Raw genomic sequence first — 27,441 nt, 5'->3', positions numbered from 1 at the left:
GGCCAGAAAGGAACAATGAGTGATCAGCGGAACCTCAACCCCCATAGCTTCTCGTGGTTACAGACACGCACACACATGATCATGCATACCCTTCTACACACGTGTTGTACATTGATAGATTAACACCTTTTCCATATGCACAAAATTGGTATTGACATGCTCACAAGCCCATGCCAATGTCCTCACAGGCACCTGTCATGTACGGCACAAATGAGTGTCAAAGAGAGATGGGTCAGCATACAAGCATTTTAGGATGAATATCGGTAGTCACTAATAAGACATTTATCAATTTTCCCCCAACAAACAAATTATCTAGTCAAACTGGGTTAAGTGAATGTGATAAGGGAGCAAACCAATTGGGTAAAAAAATCAATCAACAAAGTACTTAAATAATACTCCATTTATTTAGTTTTAAAATTGTTTCCTTTTAGTCCTACAGACATATCATTTCAAGGAAGTCAGGGACTTGCAGACGCGACAAAATATTAACACTAATTTCTTGTTAATTTAAAATACTGACAGTAAAATAAACAAAAATAAACAGAATAAAATAGTTAAATTACTGAGAACGGGTTGAAACAATGTTTTACTTGACAAAAAAAGAAATGGTATGTGCAACCCTACTTGAGCATCGCTGCCCTAGTTTCATACAGAAAGCAATCCACTAAGCCTAAAGGCATGAGCAATGTCTTACTTTACTGACATTTAACAGAAATCATAATGAAGAGCTAGCTACACGACAAGAATGGGCTTAGAAGTGCTGCATGCAAGAGGTCTGGAATAAAAGCGTATTTTTCAGTGCTATCTGCATACAGTGGAGAAAACTGGCCAGTTAAGAGTCAAAGTGATACTGAAATGTTGATATAATTATGACGTCATCATCTAATTTATACAGCGTTTTGCTCTGCGAGGAGAGTGATGTCGTTCAAGTTGAACTCAACTCATCAAGAATAAATTCAGAGCTCAAAATAATTTTATAGGTGCAAAGGAAAATAAGTTGTCAAAAGCTTAAATATCACAAGTCTCTAAGGTTAAGTCTTTCGTTGACAAACGTTCCATTAGACTTTGGTTCAGTTCCTGGTGTCGAGTAGGACTTTTCCACTTTCTGTGACCAGCAGGAGTGAATTAAATGCTTCAATATAACCCTCTCATGAGGGAGAGACCAGGGAGGTTCATGCAGTTCAATTGGATCTGATGTGTCATATTGGACCATTGGTAAAAACTAACCAGGCCTGCAGTACTGCATGAGTACAATAAACATAAGAACCACAGGGAGAGTCCTGAGGAATCAGGGTTAAAACCATTCATACATTAAATAGGTCTCTCTATAAAGCCCCCAAATGGACACAAACTCACCTGTACTTTGCTTCTTAATATCTATGTAGCAAATTCACATCTATTATTAAAATATCTTTTTTTGTAGAGACAGCAAAAATCTGCCATGCTTTAAGATAAAAGAATATACATGATTCTGAAAGAAAATAGTGCACATTCCAAGGCATTCAGGCCATCTTTGCTTTGCAATGTTCAATGGAAGATACATTTCCTCAGTTGTAAAAAGGGGGTCCCGAGAGGTTAGGAGGAGAGATATCTCATTCACACTGATATACACACAATCCATATAAATGCAACCAGTCAGCCCTGCATGGTCATACATTCACTGACTACCAGAACGACAACTGGGACACTATCAGACTGTTCTCCATAGCAACAGCTTGGCTCAACAGACAGTTGACCTGTCTTACAGTAATAGTACCGTACATAGCCTGCGCTGCCAGAGGACTGCAGCAACTGCCTGAGTACTGTGTGTCTGACCACTTGCTACCCAGAGAGGAGAAAGAAGAGAACTGAACAGACCAGTTTTGTGGTTTGTTTCCTTGAATAAGACAAAAAAAAGAGTTGATCTAGCTAGCTTAGAACTTGATTCAGTTTCTATCTTAAACACATATGCTCCAATCATTGACAGCAAAATTATCAATAGTACAAATTATATATATAATATATATATATAATTTGTTTTACTAATCACCTTCTTTAAGCACAATAGGGTAAACAACATAATCAATGTAGTTTGACCAGTGAGGGTAGAGCCAGTGTTAAAATCTTAACATATACCTAAGTGACATCTCTACTGGAGTACGGAGCAGGTCAGGTCAAGCCACCAAAGCTCCGTCACATGCCGGCATATCATGCTGCAGACAGTGTACCAGCTGCCGTTAAGTATCGACTGTAAGCCCAATCCAGTCAGCTGGAGAATAGGACACCAGTCTGTAGTGCAGCAGATTTGAGCTACTGATACTGCCCTACCCTCATGCAGCAGCTTCAAGTCCTATGTTACAGCTAGCGGACAGACAGAACACAGTGCCTACCTATGTACGGACAACAGTCCTCAGGATCAATGAGGTCCAGGACAGGGAGAATATTGCTATGTGTTTTACTGTAACACCTCTGTATGGTTCAACCTGCACTAGTGTCTTGCCCTCTTGATTATGTATTTTAAATCCATGATCAGGGAATCATCTTTGTTAAAATGGCTTTGATAGAAGGTTCTACAGTAGGTTAATAACATCAGAGGAAGTCCATGAGGCTGCATCTCTAATTACACCATACTCCCTATATAGCTCACTCCATTTGACCAGAGCCCTATGAGGTATAGAGAATAGTGCGCTATATAGGGAATAGGGTGTCATTTGAGACGCAGCCCATGAGTCACAGGTGGTGGCTGTACCACTCCGGAAGGGCCTTTGCCGTGGTGGGGAGAGGCTGGAGGAGGAGGAGAGGGGAGTAAGGAAGTCTTCAGTGCACGAGTTGCTCAGAGTAGGTATTTATGTCTGGTGTCCTCGTCCAAAGTGAGGTCCACTACCTCCGGAGGGGACACCCAGTTGGGCTGGGGGGACACGGTAGTCCAGAGCTGGGAGGATTGCCTCGTGCTGTTGTTGAGCTGCTCCAGTGAGTTGGGCTTCCAGGCAGAGGACAGGCTCTGAATTACCCCGCCCCGAGGATGGGCACATCTGTTAAGAGAAAGGGCACAATAACACAACAAGGACATTAGAGCAATGTTAGAGAAACATTAGGGTAACAACATTATACTGACGACTTAGTAACGAAAACTGTTTGTTCATTGCAGTGCACCAGTTCCATGACAGTCCCAAGCAGCCATTGCCTTTATGAGCTGTTGACGGTGTTGGTGTTACACAGTAAAACTATATTGACCGTTTTGTTGCGGCAATAAAACATGACTGCATGACCATAACTCTTAAAGTAACATGTTGTAGACCAACACCATATAAGGATTACAGTTTTGTAGTGGTTGTAGTGCAGGCAAATCTGCCCTCGACGTGTGTTGCAAGTTATGCTTTCTGAACTCACCTTGTGTTTTCTTGCACTCCTACTATTTCTACCTCACTGTCTGAGGAGGGGATGTTGATGTGGCCCTTGTGTCGAGGGGGTTCCCTGTGGGCCAGCTCTGCCTCCATGTGACCTGCAACACAACAACACATAAGACATTTTAGAACGTACAGGGACATGTAGAATAGCAGTACACCTCACAGACACAGACATTAACAAAAACAAAAGTCATTGAAAAATGATGCAATCCACCCCTCTGGAAGTTTGATGGACACAAATATCTGGTTTACTCTTCATTGCAGCAGATATCTATGTAAATTTACATCTATGTCAATTGACCAACTGAATTTCTATGAAATACGTGTACAGCAAGACAAAAAATAAAAGGCAAACAGAAAAAACGCATTTGCAGCACCTGAAAGGAAAACACCTGTACTGTAGACAGCCTGTATCATTTCTGCTTCGAACTCCTAAGATCCCCCTTTTCAACCGTGGAGCACAGTACAAAACGTATGTTTTATTCAACTGCTCTTCCACCATGTTTTCATCTCTGAGATGTTGGTTCCTAGTACCTAGGCTACTGGTTGCACCAACATTATCCCTGTTAAACAATCTCCTTGTGCCTGTCACTGTTTGCGGATTATACAGTAAGTCTTCCCAGAGAGAGTAAACATTTTCAGTGTGCTACACCGGGTTTGTAACTGACCTGCTGAGAGAGAGCACAGATGCTGTACTCTTACTGCCCCAGAGTTTGCTGCCATATCCTGGTCCCTGTGTGTTTTTAGCCTTTCATGTGTTATCACGGTGGTCCGGCGCACTCGCTCCGCAGTCACACTTAAGTTCTCCTGGTTAGAATCAGTGTCTGAAATATCATAGTGGCACACTACGGGAGTCCCGTCTGTAGAAACAGAAAACACTTCATTATTCAAACCACTTCGTCTCTCAGGTTAGCGAACTTCAGTGCTCACAGTAGAAAGTAGCTACCTCCATTAGCACAATAATTGCATTGCTAGTATAGCAGCTCATGATAGGATTTCAGCCTTGGTATCTGAGTGGATCAGAGACATACATACCCTCACCCTACAACTTCCAATATCTTATTTGATATTCCCGACTGCTAAATGCCACCTGCCATGCATGATGAATGAAAAAAAAACATTTCAGCTGTAAATATATTTGTTGTCAGACAATTAACAAGTTAGGTTGAATAGTAATAATTTAACTAATTGCCTCGTAATAAAGCATTAGTATATAGCAAATATGCCTACATAACTGCTTTGTTTTGCTCAACTGTAAATGTTTGAATACAATATCTAGGCTTGGATCCAAACTTGGATGCCTTATTCAAAATGTCAAGATGACTGACATCAAACTGAAGATGTTCAGAATTCATAGAATGTGTATCTGTGCCCACAGTTACATGTGTAATTGGCACATCTGATGTGCAACTATAGCCTATTCTGTGTGTTTTATGCATGACCTACTGATATATAGTCTGCAATTAACTCATAAACAGATTACATAATTTATTTTAGGTATCCTTTAATGCTTTTCAAATAACAGCCATTCACAAAAAAAATAACTACCAACGGATGCAATCATTACAAACAACTAAAAATCTGAAATGTTCTTTATACAGTTCAAAACTTAACTCAAAACGTAATTATCATGTGTATGCAATAAAGCAAGTAAACAATTTAGCAGCAGTTTGACCAGTTATCAAAAACAAAAAAGCTGCTCCCAAAAAATAAGATAAAATGTAACAAAGGGTTAACTTAGTTATGTTGTAGAAAAACCCTGGTAGAGTATTGGGGGACATGCGTCGGTCAAGTGTCTGCTCTGTTCTACCCTGTAAGAGAAGTCAGTTACACATAGCCTAAGCCACATGCCTGAGGGTCATCTAGACCAGGTTTTCCCAACCGCGGTCCTGGGAACCTTGCTGTGTAGTGCTAGGGCAAAAACCTGCACCCAGAGGGAGCCCCAGGACCAGGTTTGGGAAACTGATCTAGACAGCATACTTTGAGCGCGCAGACAGTGCAGTATGGGAGTCAAGTCAAGAGCAAAATGGGCACCAGTGTTACAGTGGATGCCAGGCACTCAAGTCTAATACAGCCACAAAGTCATAATGACTAAACACAGATTTCTAAAATTGATCTTCTTAAAAATCTGATTTTAAACCTAACCTTAACCCCAACTTTAACCACACTGCTAACCTTTTCCAGGCTGGTCAGGATTAGGAACAACTCCCGATCCTCATAACTAGTGAAGATAAAAGGAGCTCCAAATGTATTGGGACAGCGACATGTTTTTGCTTCTGTACTCCAGCACTTTGGATTTGAAATTATGCCTATGCAGGTTAAGGTACAGACTGTCAGCTTTAGTTTGAGGGCATTTATCTGTATCGGGTGAACCGTTTACAAAATCACATCACCTTTTTGTACATAGTCCCCCAACTTTAGGGGATCAAATGTATTGGGAAAATTCACTTGTATTAAAGTAGTCAAAGGTTTAGTATTTGGTCACATATTCCTAGCACACAACTACATTAAGCTTGTGACAATCCAAACTTGGATGCATTTGCTGATTGTTTGAGTTTCAAATTATTTTGTGCCCAATAGAAAATGGTAAATAATGTATTGTGTTATTTTGTAGTCACTTTTATTATAAATAAGAATAGTTTCTAAACATGTCTACATTAAATGACAAAAAGTGCTGTAATTTCTAAACAGTTCAGCCAATATGTATAAAAACACACAAATTAAAGCCGACAGTCTGCAGCTTAACCTCAGTCATTGTATCACTGTAAATCCAAAGTGCTGGAGTACAGAGTCCCCCCCCCAAAAGAAAACGTGTCACTGTCCCAATAGTTTGAGCTCACTGTAAACCAAGATTCTCTCTTTGGTAAACAAGCTTGTGTGTTGTATAGCTTTATTTAACTCTGCATCATTGGAAAAGAGCTTGCAAGTAAACATTTCACTATAAAGGGCTACTACACCTGTTGTACTCGGCGCATGTGACAAATACAATTTGATTTTAATACCGGTCCCCAATGGAAAATGACCATGAAGGTATTTGATGCACTTGTATATATAAAAAAAATAAAATAAAAATAAATAAAATCGGGCTCTTTTATGTGAGCTGCTGACATGATACAATACTGTGGTAAACAAATGGAAGACCATTTACAGTACTGGGATCCAAACAGGACAAGGCGGCAAACTAAATATGTCAGATGAACTGTGCGTCATGAATTTGAAGGCAGGAGACGAGAGCTGGACCAAGTCCTGTTAACATAAAACCAAAAGGAAGTTGTCACTCACTACAATTCATGAGCATACGAGCAAAGGTTTACCTTGCACACACAGGCTAATCAAAAATTATTCTTTGACATTTGCACATATACATGAAGGGAAGTTCACATGCAAACAGTAAAACTTTATGCAGATTAAACAGTGTGAAATTGAGAACTGTGTAGCTATATTGTATATGCAGTACATTTTCATGTGCAAATTACAATGCTCCAAAAGACCACGGCCCTATTGAATATGCTTCCAGCTATGTTCCTTTAGCTATGTCCTGGATGTGTAGGTAGTGTTTGAAGAAGTCATTCTTGTTTTTATAACTACCTGGAGAAGGTTATTCAGACTCAAGCAATCACAGGATCTGAACTAGAAAAGTCTGCATTGTCACCTGTATGTTATGTAGGCCTATGTAGAAACCAGTAATCATTAACATGCGCTATACTTTTCTGGAGCCCAAACTATATATTGATAGTGTGAAACCTGGTTTCAGTTTGATAAAAGTCATCAATACAACTACTATTTAAAAAATTATAATAAAAAAGGCCGAATTTGCTTTAAGCACAGGCCAGATTGGCAGAAAAACTATTTTAAGGGTATGGACAGACATGAGGCTCTTGATGTGTTACTCCTATTCAGCACAAAAGAACCCACACCCACGATATCCACACGAAAAAAAAAGTCTCTCCACTTCCATCATAGTAGTTGGCCTAATCTTTCACAGTCTCAGTGCTACCACAACAGAAGTTCAGGTCAAATAAAAAAAATTATACTTCTCTACCTACATATAAAAGTTTAACAATGTTCTGATTTGGACATCCAATTTCAAGGAATTGTATGGGGCTGAATATATTGCGTTAAGAATGTAATTCTCTCTAGAATGTTTACTGTTAGTAAAGCTATGCCACTAAAGTAAAAGGCTGTGAAAACATTGACAAGTATTTAAATCAATTACTAACCCAGTGCCCAGCGGATGTGGCTTTAAGTAAAATGGCACAATGACAACGTTCTTATTCCCAGCATTCCGTATGACAAGGCACATGCCATGAAGCAGCCCCCTGCACAAGTGACTGTCTGGGGTTCTGTAACGCACGTTATTGTATGAACTGACACAGTATGTTAGCTGGTAAACATGTATACTCTTGGAATAGGCATACTGAAAGCGATACAATGAGAGCCCTGACTTGACAGTCGGTCGATAAAATATGCAATGTCCGTGTCAATGATGCAATTTTTTTCTATAAGTTGCAGTTAAAGTAAATTGGCTCCAGGAACCATTTAGATTTTTTAAAAACGCATTCAAAAGACTTAGATCTCACAGTGATTCAGCACCCACAGCTGCCATGAGCCACAAAGCTCATGGAGGACTTGAGTGTCACAGTCAAGGCCATGCTTACCATGTTAATTATGTAACACACATATTAGGGACTTCCAGTAGAATTGGAGGGTTGGTGATTAAAACCCCCCCCCCCCCAAGAAAGTGGAAATTAGATAAGCACATTTGCCGTCATCACCGTATGTGTGATGGTAGTGGAACTTTATCCATTTGGAAAAATGGAACCACTAAAACCACTCCACAAGTCCAACAAGGGAATCTAAACGTTCAAGAGGCCGGGGTCTGGAACGTCCAGATTTCCATTTTGGGTAGCAGGCACTACATCAGGCAGGATGTTGTTGTTGAGGGGGTCAGGGGCCAAGCTGCTCATGGTGACGTTGGCGTTCTCCCGGGCCAACATGTACGCCGCCATTGTCTCCTGCGACTCCGAGGAGGGCAGGAAAGAGCTGGACGGGCGCGGCGCCCTGTGGCGGTGCCGATGGTGCCGCCCGGGGGCGTCGCTCGAGTGGATGGACGAGTCGACGCTGTCATCCGAGTCGAGGCGCGTCAGCTTCTCCATCCAGACGCGGAAGCGCTCTTCTGTCTGCCGCTGCATCACAGCGAAGCGAGTCATGGCCTCCTCCAGCACGCTGCCAATGCTGTTCCTGTCCCACGAGCCACCGCCGTCCAGCAGGCCCTGCATCTGAGCGCTCACTCCGGATCCCTCCGCAGCTTTAAAGACATTGAGGCCAAGCCATAAGAAACACAGTAGCACTTCATGTTCGCTGGTGGACTGTTTGTTTTATTTATAATTATTTTAAAAAAATAGAAAAATGACAAGTTTCGTTGACGTGCAGATCGACTTTCATGCTGATGGACTACGTTCATGCAGTTGTAGCAGTCAGGTCTGTGTACGGAATGCAGTAATGGTTGATAAAATGGAGTCCTATAGATCCACCATAGACAGAAATTGGTGTTAAGAGATTTAGTTGCTGTAACTCATTGTAGCAAGTGTTTACTGAAGATTAACCGTGCATAGTTTGTGATAAGATAGACAACCAGGAAAACTTTAACTATGTACGCACCTACAGCGTAAGAAATAACCCAGACACAGCACCAAGGTTTTGACATCAAATGTACTTAAACAAGCTAGACATAACTTATTTGAACTAGCAACAATTTCAAAATGCGATTCACATAAAATATGTCTACCTACGCACATCTAGAAGAGTTATGCAGTTGTGGTAATCAAGGAAAGCGAAGGGGGAAAATGTCAGTTACAGCTGACTATTGCCATGTTCTCTACAAATTATCTTACATACTACAATAGCCCTGCTTGAGTGCAGGCAGAGCAATGCACCACCATCTCCATGTTATGGCAGTGATTTAACCCAGTCTAAATTAGAACAACGCTACTTCAAACTAATATCAATGTTGTCACCCCAATGCCAAGATGCAACGCCAAAACCCACTTTATCAAACCAGATAGCAACATCATTGACATACCAAGTCTTAGAAAGAGGAAATAACTCAATAAAGTCATGAGTTTAAAGCAATATAGATCTTCATTTGATCTGCAGTACAAGTCTTACTGTATTTGATCCATTGTACTCATTGAAGTTGAGCAACACATCCTTAATGTAAATCAAATCTTTCCCTCCAATTATCAGGAAATCAAGTCACAGGGAAGTCAAACACAAGGGCCACCAATAAAACAATGTACAAATAACACAAAAACACAAGATAACTAATCTTAAGTGTGTCAAATATATCCTATGATAGATTTTTTTGCTAACTTCGACAAGATGCTGTGGTTAATTTATGCATTTTGAAATGACGACATCCTAAAATGGACACCGCATTCCCAAACACAGCAGTGAATCAGATGCCTATTACAACCTATTACACTTGAAGCATCTGTTTAACAGTAATCCAGAGCCTTGACAAACAACTACATCAAGACCTACTGCGCTGAAAACAGGCACAGCTTCAGTCTAAGACACTGGACTGGAGCCTAGGGGAATCTCAAAGGGCCACATTCAAATAATTCAACAGAAGTTCAACCGAACCAGCACGATAAGGTGCTACGTGGCAAAGGTATGGTGAATTAATGGAAGGCTCTGGGGATGGAGACATCTCATTCCATTAATCCTCAATCTCTAGTTTGACCAAGGACAGGAAGAAGTCAATCACATTACAATGGACAGTGGCGCCTTCGATGTGAATGACACATTTACTACTATGTTTATGTCACAGCTTTGAGATACTCCTACTGTATGTTTATCACAAGGTTACTACCACAGTGATTTCATATACTGTTGTAAAAAACAGCTCGCTATGGCAGCACAGACTGGAAAAGTAGAAGTAAAACAATGACCCAATTATAACTCAGTAAATGGTATCTACATTCCACACAACATGCAAACAATGACAGAGTTTAAAAATAACATTTCCTACGGGTGGATTACGTGGTGAAGACATGATAGGTTGTAACCTTCAAAATGCATGGTGAATGGAGACAAATGAACAGTTATTAAAACAATTAACATTCAGTGATGCCTGTGCTAGAAGCCATTGAAGATTAGCAAACATTCATAAACAGAAGCGTCAGTGTGTTTGCATTGGCCGGGGATGCTATGGTTACTCGACATCTCTGGTAAACGTATGTGAAATGATTCATGTGAGATGTCTGTGGCAACTGTTTACGAGAAATTGTCAAAATTACCTGTGATGTCTGTAGTAAATTGTGATTATTACCTTATAGTGCACTAAATGTGGGTTACTTGGAATCCCTGTAGTACATGGGTCTTTCTATAGACTAGGGTACCAGGATTTCCTATGCTGGAAAACTTGTTACAGCTGTTAAGCCATTTTTTTCTTCATGTCATTGCATTAAGGGGGGAAAATACAGTAGCCATTTTACATAAAATTCACGAGTTGATTTAAAAACTGTTTATCCCTTTCTCATGATTAGCAACTTGACGGATTTGTCCAAAAATCATGTGACAAAACATTACTTTTCTGTCCTTGCATTTATGGCAGTGTAAGTTGTCCTTATATCATATATTTTCATTAATTAGTTCAATTAGACATTGAACCCTGTAGTTGTTCTGTATAGAGATTTCAGAACTGCAATGTAACTACTTAAATGTTGTGTCTCCTTGTGTAATGGGGTGAAAACAGTTTATGGGCACACAAATTTCCCAAAAATGTATGTGATTGCAAACTCGAATGCTTTTAAAAGAAAGAGTCACCTTACCTTGATACTGAAAATCTAAAGCGAGAGTCATTAACGTGGTTCTTCAATAATTATGCATAATACATGTTGGATGCGCATTTGGTGTCCAGCTGTTTAACTATGCTGTGATATTTTCACACATCTGATCCAGGAAGGAATTTTCTGAATGACAGTCAAATGATGAACAGCTGTTGTGATAGCGCATGTGAGGAAACAGCCCAAGTGCTGGAAAAAGAGGTGTCCGCAAAAGAAATACCCAAAATATTTAGGGTCTCTCATTCCTTACGCTGATGAAGACCGTTGTGTGCCTGGATCTACATTGGATCTAATATCCCATGGAGAATTGATGTTGATAATCTGTTGTCTGCTAGATTTAGAGAATGGTCTCATTAGATTTAACAGAAAGTGTCAGAGTAATGAGTATGTTTTTGTGCCTTGGATTGGACGAGTCGGTTTGCAATTGCATAGGATAGACAATTGTGCAACACCAAACTCTATTCCTGTTCATTATTCTGGATATAATGACAACAAATGACATAGCCTAATAGGCATCTTCACAACATAACCTGGTAATGAAATAACATGACAAATACATGTTAGTTTCCATGATACACCTGCAATTTTAAGCAATACAATGGGCTTGAAGGAGCCTACCTAAACTTGAAGAACAGATATTCAAGTACTGGAATATGCCTACCTTGAAAAATCAGACATTTACTAGAATTTGGTGCTTGAAAAGTCCTTGTAAATTATTGTAGCCAATTTATAAGTTCTCCTGCTTCCTGATAATTATCTGGGATTTCCTTTTGGATCCATTTCGTGAGAGATGTGGCCACTTCTGTTTCTTTCCAACCATTTCAATTGATGGGTGTTGCGCTACTCTGTTGCGGTAAAACCACATGCAGTGATTATGAAGACGACAAGATCGAATGCTGGCATCAACTTGGCTTTCCATACAAATCCTTCCATTATAAAAGGAACTGGGGTTTTAGCCACTTTCTCATGACAAAAACAGCCTGGCTTAATTGTGTGCCTGCTTCGGGCCACAGGACACAGAAAAATAATCATGCATTCATCCAGTTCATTTGCCTAGTTAAATAAAGGTTAAATTATTTACCCTTCTTTCTTTAAAAAAATAAATTGTCAGACAAGTCCACAGTATTCTCACATTTTAGAATGTAATTTTAATATCAATGCCTAAAAAAATTCATTATTCTTAAAGTGGTAACGGCCTAGTTTGACAGTTCTATATTATGCCCTATATGTTCAATTATATAAATTATACAATTGTATAACACAGATCCTTGAAAAGTACAATAAAGGGCTTGAAAAAGTCTGAAAGACCTTGAATATGACTTGCCAATGTTCTGCTTTAAGGGTGTATAGTCCTGTTGTAGTATATATGTAGAGTTAACCGGCAATTCGCCTATTTCATCCAAGTACACATGTGGAACTGCATAAAACTTATTTTTTATTTCAACCCATCTTGAAATGTTTATCCCAACGTCACACATTGGCCCCATTATTTATAGAAAGACCCAAATGCATTAAACATGGGATATACAGTGTCTCCGGAAAGTAGTCAGCCCCCTTTACCTTTTCTACATTTTGTTATGTTACAGCCTTATTATAAAATTGATTAAAATTGGCACCCCCCTCAATCTACACACAATATCTCATAATGACAAAGCAAAGACAGTTTATTTTTTTATGTTTGAAAATGCATTAAGAATAAAAACTGAAATCTCACATAAGTATTCAGACCCTTTAGTCAGTGCTTTGTTGAAGCATCTTTGGCAGCGATTACAGCATCGAGTCTTCTTGGGTATGATGCTACCAGCTTGGCACACCTGTATTTGAGGAATTTCTCCAATTCTTCTCTGCAGATCCTCTCAAGCTCTGTGAAGTTGGATGGGAAGCGTTGCTGCACAGCTATTAACAGGTCTCTCCAGGACATTCAGAGACTTGTCACGAAGCCCCTCCTGTGTTGTCTTGGCTGTGTGTGTAGGGTTGTTGTCCTGTTGGAAGGTAAACCTTTGCCCCAGTCTGAGGTCCTGAGCGCTCTGGGTCAGGTTTTCTTCAAGGATCTCTCTGTACTTTGCGCCGTTCATCTTTCCCTCGATCCTGACTAGTCTCCAAGTCTCTGCCGTGAAAAAAAAAAAACATTCCCACAGCATGATGCTGCCACCACGCTTCACCATAGGGATGGTGCTAGATTTCCTCCAGACGTGACGCTTGGCATTCAGACCAAAGAGATCAATATTGGTTTCATCAGACCAGATAATCTTGTTGTTCACAGCTTCTGTCTGGCCACTCTACCGTAAAGGCCTAATTGGTGGAGTGCTGCAGAGATGGTTGTCCTTCTGGAAGGTTCTCCCACACTCACAGAGTGACTCGAGCTCTGTCAGTGACCATCGGGTTCTTCGTCACCTCCCTGACCAAAGCCCTTCTCCCCCGATTGTTCAGCTTGGCCAGATCTTTGAAGTCTTGGTGGTTTCAAACTTCTTACATTTAAGAATGACGGAGGCCACTGTTGTTGGGGACCTTCAATGCTGCAGACATTTTTTGGTACACTTCCCCAGATCTATGCCTCGACACAATCCTGTCTTAGAGCTTAAACAATTCCTTTGACTTTTTGGCTTGGTTTTTGCTGACATGCACTGTCAACTGTGGGACCTTATATAGACATGTGTGCCTTTTCAAATCATGTCCAATCAATTGAATTGACCACAGGTGGACTCCAATCAAGTTGCAGAAACCTCTTAAGGATGATCAATGGAAACAGGATGCACCTGAGCGCAATCTTGAGTCTCATAGCAAATGGTCTGAATACTTATGTACATAAGGTACTTGTTTATTTTTGAATACATTTGCAAACACTTCAAAAAACCTTTCGCTTTATCATTATGGGGTACTGTGTGTAGATAGATGAGGATATATATATATATATATTTTTTTTTTTCATCCATTTTAGAATAAGGCTGTAACGTAACAATATGTGGAAAAAGGGAAGGGGTCTGAATATTTTCTGAATGCACCGTATGTGTGGTGAATATTACCCCATGTGAGTTGGGTTCGGTTAAATGTGTCTGGTGGTGATTGTTACCTGGGATGTCTGTGGTGATTGTTACCTGGGATGTCTGTGGTGATTGTTACCTGGGATGTCTGTGGTGATTGTTACCTGGGATGTCTGTGTGATTGTTACCTGGGATGTCTGTGGTGATTGTTACCTGGGAATGTCTGTGGTGGTGATTGTTACCTGGGATGTCTGTTGGGTGATTGTTACCTGGGATGTCTGTGGTGATTGTTACCTGGGATGTCTGTGGTGATTGTTACTGGGAAACTGTCTGTGGTGATTGTTACCTGGGATGTCTGTGGTGATTGTTACCTGGGATGTCTGTGGTGATTGTTACCTGGGATGTCTGTGGTGATTGTCTTGCCGCCTGATGTCTCGTCGTCGTCTTCAGAGGAGCTGGTGCTGGAGTCACAGGTGAGGTCGCTGTCGCTCGTACTACTGTCCTGCAGCAGGTTGTATTTCTTCCTTGCCGCAGCCTCACGCTTCTGCCTAAGCAGCCGAATACGCTCCTTGTGCTTTTGGCTCCGGTGACCTTTGACTTTAGCCAGCCGGCCGTTGGTCTGCTTCTCGACGCCTGCTCCACCCACCACAGCGGGCTGGCAGCGGTTTTTCTTGGCTGCCATTGTGTTGGTGGACATCTCGCTTTCAGAACGTGAACGACGGGACTTTCGCCCACTTGATACAGATGTTTGACCCCCTGCTGCAAGTCTGGTGTCGGCCCCGGGCTCTGTGGAGCCCCCCTCCACTGTCGCACGTGAGGCGGATCCCTCCTCACCAGAGGAGAGTGTGTCCGAGTCGGCCAGGTGGCCGCTGGAGGAGGGCGAGAGCATGCAGGGGTTGGAGGAGTCGCTCTCGTAGGCACGGCCCGAGGTGGGCTTGTCGCTGCCGGTGGAGGCGTGCGGAGACTCAGGGGAGTTCCTTCTCAGCTCCATCATGAGGCAGGGCATGGAGAGAAGGCTGGGTTCACCCTCAGTCTGCAGGGGGCTGTCCCCCTCCTTTTCTCCTGGAGGAGAGCTGGTGGTCTCTGTTTTAAGGGGCTCCTCCTGCTCCCCCCTGACAGCAGCAGCTGACCCCCCCTGCACGGGGCACTCTGAGAAGATCTCAGCATCCACAAACTCCGCTGTCTTCTCAGTGTCTGCCATCTTCATGCTAGTTGAGCGTAGGGCCCCGTGGTCTGACTGTTTTAAACAGGTGGACCAGGACAGGAACTCACCTGGAACAACAACATACGATATCACAGAGATTTAACTTTGGTTCAAAAAGACCTACTCTTGCACCCACTATAATATTGATATATCTTTAAGACTGAACACATTAGAAATTAATCATCCCCTTGCAGGATCTTTAAAATGACGCAATACAACAGACCGATTTATGAAAGGTGTAACTCAGTGTTTCCCAACTCCGGTCCTCAAGTACACCCAACAGGCACTTATTTGTCTTGTATCCCTAAACAAACATACCTGATTCAACTTATTGAGGGCCTGATGATTAGTTGACACGTTGAATCAGGCATGTTTGACAGAGTCAACAATAAAAATGTGTACCTTTGGAGGTACATGAGGAGAGGAGATGGGAACCACTGAAAACTTTTTAATTAAATACCAGCAGCCTACAACAGTACCAAAAGGCAAATTAGCACTAATTAATCTGGCTGCATTTACAGCTGTAGTGGGGTGTGTTTACATTTTAGTCATTTAGCATACATTCTTGTGCAGAGTGACTTACATGAGCTATTAGGGTTAAGTTTGCTCACAGGGACAGACCGATTTTTCACATAGTCGGCTCTGGGATTTGAACCAGCAACCTTTCGGTTACTGGACCAAAGCTCTTAACCGCCAGGTTATCTGCCGCCCAAAAACCAATAATGAATCAAAAGGGTAACATGGGTATTTGGTAGCATTCTCACATAAGGTTATCACCTAGATTCTGGCAACATCTGTTCTACTGGTTTAACTTTGAACCCCCACATGTGGTCAGCTTACAAATATCTGCTGGTTCCAAACGTATGTTACCATTGTGTGGAATGTTGGTCACATACCTGTAGGGAGAAGACACCTACAAATAGTGAGCTTCTTTCAAATTGTATCATGAACTCTTCATTGCTCAAATTCACAGCATTCCACCAAAATACACCTAAACTTTAGATAGATGTGGCCCAGCTAGTAGACCGTCGTTGAATATATTACCCAAAGTTGTGCTATGGTGCTTTCAAGACAACTGGGAACTTGGGGGGGGGACCGTCTAATCATGATGTCAGAGATATTCAGGTCGGAGCTCTAGAAAGATGCCCGAGTTTCCGACTTGGAATTCCGAGTTGCATGACCGTTCAAAAAGTTCCCAGTTGGAGCTCGTTTTTGTCCGAATTCACAGTTATTTTCAATGCACTGAAGTCGGATATTTCAGAGTACCCCAGTTGTTTTGAACACGGCATTATAACAGTAGTTATGTGGCTATTTAGAATGGTGTCATAACACCACTGTGTGGGCAACAACGAAACTCAAGTGCGGGGATCTTTGCGCCACACCTTCCAGTAGCCCAGGAAAAGAGCAAGTTCAGACAGAGCCTCATCTATCAAGTATGAATAACATAACTGACCGTTTTACCACAAAAACACGAAATGTTGACCTACGTAGCTACCTGGATTGCTAGCTCGACAACATAACTAACAAACAATTAAACGCCACTATCAATTGGCTGGCTAGCAAGCAAAACATAGAAGCTAACGTCAACTACGCTAAACATAAAACAAACTAGCATCGCGGAAGCTGGCTTCCTTCATCCTTAGCGTTAGCTATCTAGCTTGATGGTAGCTTACCCGTCTAGCTAGGTAGCTAGCTAACAGGGAAAATATTAAGGCAAACTATGGTGAGGGCTTCGTTGGCTATCGAGCTAGCTATGACTAACGACGTTAGCTAGTTTGCTAAGCAAGTTTCCCTTAAAACGAGTTGGAGTTGCTAGGGGGATTTCTAAACATAGTCCACCATCCATGCATGCATTTGTGATACCACTAGCACGAACTTGATAGGCAGCTAGTTAGCTACCTAAAATGGAAGCGACGTATGCTAACGACGATTCCATTTTAACGTAGCCCAGCAGCTAGCCAGCCAGTTCGCACTGACGGGGTAGCTAATTTGGTAGCTAAACTAGCAACTTACTTGTGTATTAGGTTATACGCTTGTTTCTTCAGTGTGCGACTTCTGTGACATCTTCATTAATTTGAACGTATCACGCATGCGAGATATACAACTAATAAAGTAAATTTGGCTTGCAAAGTGAACCTTGGTCCACTAACGAATACCAGCTAGCTACTTATTTCAAAATGTCCCCATCAGCCGTTGTTCACATACAAATGTGTGCGTCACTTCCATGCGTGAGTGACATAGAAAAATAATTAGCGCCTCCGTGAGTCTAGGGAGAGGTATGCCGCGTTTATGACAACTATGAACTCGGGGGAAAAAAACGAGCTTCGACTGGTAAAAATCGTTTAACGGTCACTCCGAATTCCAAGTCGGAAACGCAGGCATCTTTCTAAAGCTCCGACTTGAAAATCACGTGTGTCATTATTAGAGCTAGTTTTTATTAACATTTCCAACAAGATAGAACTGCCAAAGGGGGCGCAGTTGCAATCTACTGCAGAGATAGTATGACAGAACTCTGCAAGCTATCCAGGTCTGTGCCCCAAAAATTATACTTCTATTTTTTAAAATCCACCTTTCCAGAAACAAGTCTCTCACAGTTGCAGCTTGTTATAGACCCCCTTCAGCCCCCAGCTGTGACCTGGACACAATATGTGAATTGATTGCTCCCATCTATCTTCAGAGTTCGTACTGTTAGGTGACTTAAACTGGGACATACTTAACACCCCGGCCATCCTACAATCTAAGCTAGATGCCCTCAATCTAACACAAATTATCAAGGAACCTACCAGGTACAACCCTAAATCAGTAACCACGGGCACCCTCATAGAAATCATCCTGACTAACTTGCCCTCTAAATACACCTCTGCTGTCTTCAACCAGGATCTCAGCGATCACTGCCTCATTGCCTGTGTGCGTAATTGGTCCGCCGCGGTCAAACGACCACCCCTCATCACTGTCAAACGCTCCCTAAAACACTTCAGCGAGCAGGCCTTTCTAATCGACCTGGCCCAGGTATCCTGGAAGGATATTGATCTCGTCAGTAGAGGATGCCTGGTTGCTCTTTAAAAGTACTTTCCTCACCTTCTTAAATAAGCATGTCCCGTTCAAAAAATGTAGAGCTAAGAACAGATATAGCCCTTGGTTCACCCCAAACTTGACTGCCCTTGACCAGCACAAAAACATCTTGTGGCGTTCTGCATTAGCATCGAATAGCCCCCGCGATATGCGGAAACAAATACACTCAGTCAGTTTGAAAAAGCTAGCCTTAGCTTTCCTAACAGAAATTTGCATCCTGTAGCACTAATTTCAAAAAGTTTTGGGACACTGTAAAGTCCATGGAGAATAAGAGCACCTCCTCCCAGCTGCCCACTGCACTGAGAATAGGAAACACTGTCGCCACCAATAAATCTACGATAATCGATCATTTCAATAAGCATTTTTCTACGGCTGGCCATGCTTTACAACTGGCTACCCCTACCAACATCTCAGCACCCCCTGAAGTAACTTGCCCACCGCTTCTCCTTCACCCAAATCCAGACAGCTGATGTTCTGAATGAGCTGCAAAATCTGGATCCCTACAAATCAGCTGGGCTAGACAATCTGGACCCTCTCTTTCTAAAATTATCCGCAGAAATTGTTGCAACCCCTATTACTAGCCTATTCAACCTCTCGTTTGTATGGTCTGAAATCCCCAAATATTAGAAAGCTGTCACGGTCAACCCCCTCTTCAAAGGGGGAGACACTCTAGACCCAAACTGTTATAGACCTATATCCATCCCTCCCTGCCTTTCTAAAATCTTCGAAAGCCAAGTTAACAAACAGATCACCGACCATTTCAAATCCCACCGTACCGTCTCCACTATGCAATCTGGTTTCCGAGCTGGTCATGGGTGCACCTCAGCCACGCTCAAGGTCCTAAATGATATCATAACCGCCATTGATAAAAGACAGTACTGTGCAGCCGTTTTCATCGACCTGGCCAAGGCTTTCAACTCTGGTCAATCACCGCATTTTTAAAATCGGCAGACTCAATAGCCTTGGTTTCTTAAATGACTGCCTTGCCTGGTTCACCAACTACTTCTCAGATAGAGTTCAGTGTGTCAAATCGGAGGGCCTGTTGTCCGGACCTCTGGCAGTCTCTATGGGGGAGCCACAGGGTTCAATTCTCAGGCTGTCTCTTCTCTGTATACATCAATGATGTCACTCTTGCTGCTGGTGATTCTCTGATCCACCTCTACGCAGACGACACCATTCTGTATACATCTGGCCCTTCTTTGGACACTGTGCTAACAAACCCCCAAAACGAGCTTCAATCCCAGACAACACTCCTTCCGTGGCCTCCAACTGCTAGTAAAACTAAGTGCATGCTCTTCAACCGATTGCTGCCCACACCCGCCCGCCCGACTAGCATCACTAATCTGGGCGGTTCTGACTTAGAATATGTGGACAACTACAAATACCTAGGTGTCTGGTTAGACTATAAACTCTCCTTCCAGACTCACATTAAGCATCTCCAATCCAAAATTAAATCTAGAATCGGCTTCCTATTTCGCAACAAAGCCTCCTTCACTCATGCCACCAAACATACCCTTGTAAAACTGACTATCCTACCGATCCTTGACTTCGGCGATGTCATTTACAAAATGGCCTCCAACACTCTACCCAGCAAACAGGATGTAGTCTATCACAGTTCCACCCGTTTTRTCACCAAAGCCCCATATACTACCCAACACTGCGACCTGTATGCTCTTGTTGGCTGGTCTTCACTACATATTAGTCACCAAACCCACAGGCCCCAGGTCATCTATAAAAGTCTTTGCTGAGTAAAGCCCCACCTTATCTCAACTCACTGGTCACCATAGCAACACCCACCCGTAGAACGCGCTCCAGCAGGTATATTGCACTTGTCATCCCCAAAGCCAACACTTACTTTGGCCGCCTTTCCTTCCAGTTCTCTGCTGCCAATGACTGGAACGAATTGCAAAAATCACTGAAGCTGGAGACTTATTCTCCCTCTCTAACTTTAAGCATCAGCTGTCAGCAGTTTACCAATTACTGTACACAGCCAATCTGTAAATAATGCACCCAACTACCTCATCCCCATATTGTTATTTATCCTCTTGCTCTTTTGAACCCCAGTATCTTTACTTGCACATCATTATCTGCACATCTATTACTCCAGTGTTAATGCTAAATTGTAATTATTTCGCCTCTCTGGCCCATTTATTGCCTTACCTCCCTACATTTGCACACACTGTACATAGATTTTTTTATATTTTGTTATTGACTGTACGTTTGTTTATGTGTAACTCTGTGTTGTTGTTTTTGTCGCACTGCTTTGCTTTATCTTGGCCAGGTCGCAGTTGTAAATGAGAACTTGTTCTCAGCTGGCCTACCTGTTAAATAAAGGTGAAATAAATAAACGAAGGTTAAGTATGTAACCATGGTTATGTGAGCTATATGGATCGCTCCAATATATTGGTATCACTCCGCAGCGGAGGGATACATCCGAGGTGAGGATTAACTCCAGTGTAGACCTGTGTCACGGCTGGGGTCTGCCTCATATATATATTATATATATTATATATATTATAATTATATATATATATATATATATATATATATATAGACCCGATGGCCGCTACACATGTTCTCTACATCATTTTTGAGGCGCCTCTAGCACCGTTAGAAGCATTGGAGTGATCCACATAGCTCACATAACCGTGGTTACAGTACGTAACCTTCGTTATGTTTCACTATATTGGATCACTCCAATATATTGGTATACCTGTACCAGATTTAGTCGGTGCTTGAGGGACCTGGCCAGACAGCGGCGAAGTCCCAGTGCGGAACCGAGATGCAGGGGCCGTCAATGTAGAAGGGAGGGTCCCGGCACAGTCCCCGGAAGGGGAGGCGATCAACCGCAGAGGGAGGTGCCACATTTACCCGATAGTACCTAGCAAAGGCACAAGAGGAAGCCCAGCTGGCCGCAGTACAGATATCAGCGAGGGGCACTCCTCTCAGTAGAGCCCAGGACGCAGCCACACCTCATGTTGAATGTGCCACCACAGACCCCAGCACTGGCCTGCCAGCCAGGCAGTATGCTGTCGTATTCGTGTCCATGATCCAGTGAGAGAGCCTCCGCTTTGATATCCCAGCCACCAGGACTCTCTCACCATAGCAGATAAAGAACTGGTCTGTTGTTCTCACTGACCGTGTCCGCTCCACATAGGCAGCCAGTGCCCGCACAGCATGCCGGAGGAAGGCCCAGACTCCAACACTGCGGGGGGGGGGGGGGGAGTCGTAAGCAGACAGGATAAAAGGGATGTTCACATGCCTGTCTGACAGAACCTTCGGGAGGAATGAAGGGTTTGGGCGGAGAGATATTTTCCTCCCACCAGGGGTCCATCCGGCAGCACTCAGAATTTACCGAAAGAGCCTGGAGCTCACCCCCACTCTTCATGGAAGTAATCGCTACCAAGAAAGCCACCTTCATAGAGAGGCGTTTCAGGGAGGCAGACTCCAGCGGTTCAAAAAACAGCTTTGCCAAAGCAGCCAAGACCACATCCAGATCGCCATTGAGTGGGTCCTAGGTGGAAGCAGGGGACAAACCCCCTTCATAAACCTGGAGACCAAGGGATGTCGCCCCACTGGTCTGACCATCCACCCCACATGGCAGGTGTCGTTCAGCAGCCAAGCCCATAGACTGAGGCGGTGCAGTCTCGGATGCCACGGAGTTTCCCCGGCCTGAGACAGGTCAGGTCTCAGGGGCAGTTGCCAAGGTGTCCCAGACAACAGAGACAGGATAAGGCTGAACCAAGGTCGTCTGGGCCAGTATGGGGCCACCAGCAGCAGACGATGCTCCGCCATCCTCATCCTGTCCAGCACAGTCTGGATCAGGGGAAAAGGGGGGAATGTGTGAAGCTCCATCCCTGAGCCAGAACATCCAAGCCCAGAGGCCCTGGTGGCTCCGACATGGAGTACCACATGGGGCAGTGTGCATTGTCCAAGCAAACAGGTCCAGCTGCGCCCTCCCGAACTTATCCCACAGGTGCTGCACCACCTGGGGTTGTAAGCTCCAGTTCCAAGGTGGCGGGCTGTCCCTCGAGAGCATATCCGCTGCCACATTCAAGATGCCAGGTACGTGTGCTGCCCGTAGAGATGAGCCCAGAGAAGGAGAAGGAGCTCCCGTGCCATAAGATGATGGCGGTGGGACCTCAGTCGGCCCTGATGGTTGATGTAAGCCACCACTGTGGTGTTGTCCATTCTCACCAGGACAGGTCTTCCCTTCAGATGTGGAAGGAAAGACCAGAGTCAGCAGTACAGCTCAGAACTCTAGTGTATTGATTTGACTGCCGCTCCAAGGGGATGGCCAACAGCCGCTGGCCGACCTACCCTTGCTCACCCCCCAGCCGCTCTGGGAGGCGTCTGTGCTGACCAGCTCCCAGCGGAACATCCTCAGCATATCCACCCCATCTGAGAGAAAGGAGCGACAGCGCCACCTCAACAATGCCCCGAGGCACTGTGCGGTCATCCACAGCTGTTGGTGACGGTGGTGCTTCGGGTGCAGCCGGAGGGAGTTGAACCACCGTTGAAGAGGCTGGAGATGGAGCAGGCCCAGGGGAATCAGCAACGAGGCCGCCGTCAGCAAGCCCAACAGGCGTTGTCAGGGCAGATATGACCCGCCCCTGCCGAAAGTGGTCGAGGCAAGATAAGATCGCCTAAACCCTTCTGGTGAGCTCACATGAGGACTGAGTCCAGTTCCATGCCAATAAAGGCCACCCTCTGGGTGGGCGTCAGATGACTTTGTCATTACAGTAAATGCCCAGTCCACCAATGTGGGTCAGGAGCATGTCTCTGTCTGACAGGACCTGGGTCCTGGTTGGGGCAAAAATCAGCCAATTGTTCAGGTAATTGAGGATCAACAATCCTCAGGATGTGAGAGGTGCCAGGACAGCGTCCATGCACTTTGTGAAAGTGTGGGGTGCCAAGGAGAGGCCAAAGGGAAGCGAATCGGAGGTACTGCCAATGAGCTGGGTGAACAGGAACATGGAAGTACGCATCCCTCAGGTCCAGCGTCACAAACCACTGGTTCCTGGACACGGCTTGCAACACGCGGGCTGGGGACAGCATGTGGAACCTCAGTACCTTCTAGTACCCATCGAGGTTGCGGAGGTCCAGAATTGGTCAAAACCCTCCGTCTCTTTTTGGGACCACAAAATAAGTGGAGTAGAACCCATCTAGCCTTTCTGATGTCTCGATCCTGCAGATGGCACCCTTGTCCAGGAGTGAGATCTCCAGTCGCAGGGTTCTCTTCAGGGGGTAGGCCACCGTGGTGACCCAAAAACCCCTGAAGGATGAGGGCCGGCACCGGAATTGGAGTCGGTACCCCTCGAGCATTGTGGACAACACCCAGGGGGACTCCACACCCTCCTCCCACTTTGTTCTTTGAGACCGGGAGAAGCGGCTGAGGCCGGTGAAAAGTGGGTCAGGGGTCCTGCCGGGGCCCGCCTCTCATCTGGCGCCCCAAGCGCCTGGGTCCCCTAGGCACGTCTCTAAGGCGGTGACGGTTGACAGGTTGTTGCTCCACCGCACACGCTGTGCCCCTCCCCGCTGTCGTCCCTCAGCACGAGGCGATGGGGCAGGAGAGGGACCACACTGTTGTTCGGGTGCAGGTGGGTGGCAACGGTTCGTCTGCCTTGGACCCGGAACCTGAGGGGGCATGAACTGTCTCAGGGTCTAACGGTCCCTACGAACCTTATCGGTCTGCTCCAGAAAGTCATCAACTCCTGGGCCAAACATCAGCCCTGGGGTGATGGGGAGAGTGGCAAATGTGCTCTGGACAGCAGCTGGCAGACGGGATTGGGCCAGACAGAGATGGTGCTGGGAGGTAACCACCAGTGCCATGGCCCATCCGTTGGCCCGGGCCACATCCCTCTGGAGCAGGGAAAGCAGGCGAGACACCTCCATCGCTTCCTGGAGGAGCTCCTCTGTGCCCTCCTGTAGCCGGGGCAACAGAGTCTGCAGGTAGGCCTGCAGCAGCATGGTCGCGTTGGTAAGGTGGCCAAGAGAGCAGAGGGACCCATATGTGGTTTTCAAGTCCACATCAAAGACTCTGGGGGGTCCCGGCTTTAGTCGCATGTTCCGCCCTATAATCTCCCGGTCCAGGAGGACCATGGCAGCTATCATGGTGTCCATGGTAGGGAACTCCCAGAAGCCGATTGACTCTGCGCCCGCAACATAACTCCATGGTCCAGTCTCTGCTGTGAGTTGGAAGTGCTACCTGGCAGAGGCCCAGCTCTCCTGCAAGGCCTCGCAGACTCAGCAGAGATGGGGACAGATGGAGAATCATCATCGTCCACCAGTTTTGATGTCCATTGCAGTGGCTACCCGAGTGAGTAGGCTCCTGGGGGGTGGTGAAGCCCTGCTGCTGGCTTCTGATGGCCTGTCAGCCTGGTAGCCCTGCTCACTGTGGTGCCAGTTTCATCTCCCAGGAACAGCCTATCACTGGCCAACAAGGAACAGCTGTCATCGCCATCGAAGCTATCAACCTCCTGACTCAGGGCATGCGCCCTCTGCTCAAGGTGGTCCGAGTGGTCCGACTCCTGCCCCCGTCCAGGACTGGCAGCAGATGGGCTCCGCCTGCGTTGGCTCTGGCCACACTTCCTGGGAGGGGTACTGGGCCCAGTAGAGGGACTAACAGCTTGCTGGCGCACCACTCCTTAGTGAGGGAGCTCGTCCCCAGCCTGAGCCCGAGCCTGGCCGACCCACTCGCACATGGCCTCCAATCCCGCCAGGCACAGGTGTTCTGAGAACACCACACAAACAGGCATCCAGTAGGGCGCTCCACCACCCTCTATGGTGGCTCAAACTCAGGCAGTGCATACACCAGGTATGCGGATCCCCAGGGGGGAAGGCTCCCTCACACCTGTCACAAAGAAAAGCCATAAGCTCAGCCAAGCCAACAATGCCACGGAGCAGGTGTCCGATGCCCTGGAAGAGTTTATGTCGTGACCCGATTGAAGGAATAGGAACCCGGTGAGGGACAATTACCCAGTACCTCTGCAAAAAAATGGGTTAGACCCGCATGGGAAAAGCAGGCAGACTAAAAAACAGCAACCAGGTAATGGATTTGATTTATTTGTTTTACACCAGCTGCAATATTACCTAACCGGTTTAATATCCAAGCAGTAAAAACAGCACCATATGATGGAGTAACTCCATTAATTTAAGGAACTCCAAAGTTAATGTCTCAACGTAGTGTAAAGCCCACCACAATACTCTTACACTCTGCAGGGGAAAGAACAAGAAAAAACCCCACAGGGCAGCATGTTAAAGCAATTCACAACACACACATAGAACAAGCCAGTCGGCAAGTTGTGTAAGGTAAATTACAGTTTGTGGCCGCAAGAGCCACCATACTAATGGATGCACACGGAGTCGTAGTGTAACGCTAACGAAACACAAGTATGACAAACCACGGGCGGAAGATACAGATCAACCACGCGCAACAGGTGGAGCACTCAAGAGGGGCTGACCATGTGGCCAACTGCTCCAGGCTGCAAACAGCCAGTGAGTATACTTCCACGCAAGATATTACACTTACCAGTGACTTACCAAGCGAACTTCAGAAAGTCTGTACCTCATTTTCAAATAATATTTTTGCAGTTATCTCCTTGCGAATGATTTTGCCGAAGATTGTATCTCCGCCAAGAAAATAAAAGAGAACGTGTGTCGCGGCCATTGGGGTCTATATATGGGGGCAGACCCCAGCCGTGACTCAGGTGTACCTGGGAGTAAATCTGTAAATCCTAACCTCGGATGTATCCTTCCGCTGCGGAGTGATACCAATATATTGGAGTGATCCAATATAGTGAAACATAACATAATCAGTACTACTTGTTGTAGGTGCACACAATCTTGGCTTTACATTAAAACGGCGATATATAAATTCTACCATAGTAGACGTTAGACCTTGGCTAGTAGAAAGGGTCAAAAGTAATTTTTCAACTAAGCTGTTCTTGCAAATAAACGTATTTTTCCGAATGGAGGGCAGAAAAAGTATCTTATGTCTGTGTTCAGTTTCATATGGTTCTCCAACAACCAGAGAATATGCCTTTTGCATGTGTGTAGATCTCACAGAAAGCTGCTGAGGGGAGGACAGCACATCATGGATAGAAGTGAGCAAATGGCATTGCATTAAACACATGGACACCATGTGTGTGTATTTGATACCATTCCACCAACTCTGCTCCAGCAATTACAATGAACCCCATCCTCCCCAATTAAGGTGCCAACAACCTCCTGTGGTAGGTCTTTGTTTTGGTCGGACTGTGTGATGTGCTACCAGGCCAGCGCATCACACAGTGCGACCAAAACAAAGATCTACACACATGCAAGAGGCATTTCTCACTATCTTTATGAATATTCTGTTTTTTTGGCTAACAATCTGCAACTGAAGGTATAACGGCTACAATGGAAGAATTCACTATTTCCGTTTTAGTGTATAGCTAACCCCATCTATGATGCACACACTGTATTTTGGTTTAAATATATCACTAATTTAAGAAAACTACACTAAGTGTACAAAACATTAAGAATACCTGCTCTTTCCATAACATAAACTGACTAGGTAAATGCAGGTGAAAGCTAGGATCCCTTATGATGGTAACTCTGTTAAATCCACTTCATTCAGTGTAGATGAAAGGTTAAATAATAATTTTTAAGCCTTGCGCCATGTGTATGCCATTCAGAGGTTGAATGGGCATTGTAAATAAGAATTTGTTCTTAAATGACTTGCAGTTAAATCAAGGTTAAATAAAAAGCGGGGTATGGTAGTAGATGCCAGGCACACCTGTTTGAGTGTGTCAAGAACTGCAAAACTGCTGAGTTTTTCACACTTATTAGTTTCCTGTGTGTATCAAGAATGGTCCACCACCCAAAGGTCATCCAGCCAACTTGAAACAACTGTGGGAAGCAATGGAGTCAACATGGGTCAGCATCCCTGTGGACAGCTTTTGACA

The 27,441-nt window shown here is 44.5% G+C and overlaps 1 protein-coding gene across 8 annotated transcripts; it reads right to left on the bottom strand.

The window, feature by feature from the left end:
• Positions 1 to 385: 385 nt before the first annotated feature.
• ark2n (arkadia (rnf111) N-terminal like PKA signaling regulator 2n) lies at positions 386 to 26,208 on the bottom strand. Of its 8 annotated transcripts, none has more exons than XM_023984404.2 (6): positions 17,435 to 17,824; positions 16,262 to 16,317; positions 14,614 to 15,489; positions 4,055 to 4,246; positions 3,370 to 3,481; positions 386 to 3,011 (listed from the first exon to the last, which is right to left on the bottom strand). In XM_023984404.2, exons 3-6 carry the CDS (start codon positions 15,422 to 15,424, stop codon positions 2,813 to 2,815), a joined length of 1,314 nt encoding a protein of 437 aa, XP_023840172.1. In that variant the 5' UTR covers positions 15,425 to 15,489; positions 16,262 to 16,317; positions 17,435 to 17,824; the 3' UTR covers positions 386 to 2,812. The 8 variants fall into 8 exon arrangements, with proteins under 8 accessions (XP_023840172.1, XP_023840175.1, XP_023840173.1 ...); XM_023984407.2 differs by lacking the exon at positions 16,262 to 16,317 and adding an exon at positions 16,318 to 16,334 and having other exon boundaries at positions 17,435 to 17,459; XM_023984405.2 differs by lacking the exons at positions 16,262 to 16,317; positions 17,435 to 17,824 and adding an exon at positions 26,025 to 26,208.
• Positions 26,209 to 27,441: the final 1,233 nt, after the last annotated feature.

The sequence above is a fragment of the Salvelinus sp. IW2-2015 genome, linkage group LG4q.1:29, assembly GCF_002910315.2.
Source record: "Salvelinus sp. IW2-2015 linkage group LG4q.1:29, ASM291031v2, whole genome shotgun sequence".
Classification (NCBI taxonomy): Eukaryota; Metazoa; Chordata; class Actinopteri; order Salmoniformes; family Salmonidae; genus Salvelinus; species Salvelinus sp. IW2-2015.
This window is presented reverse-complemented; position numbering and strand designations above follow the sequence as displayed.

Bases quoted from the DNA above. Each gene is read 5' to 3' on its own strand.
- ark2n (XM_023984405.2), bottom strand. From the start codon at position 15,424: ATGAAGATGGCAGACACTGAGAAGACAGCGGAGTTTGTGGATGCTGAG. The intron at 4,247-14,613 runs GTAACAATCACC...CTGTTTCTACAG, and splicing joins AATCACCACAGACATCCCAG to ACGGGACTCCCGTAGTGTGC. The intron at 3,012-3,369 runs GTGAGTTCAGAA...TTCTCTTAACAG, and splicing joins GGAGTGCAAGAAAACACAAG to ATGTGCCCATCCTCGGGGCG.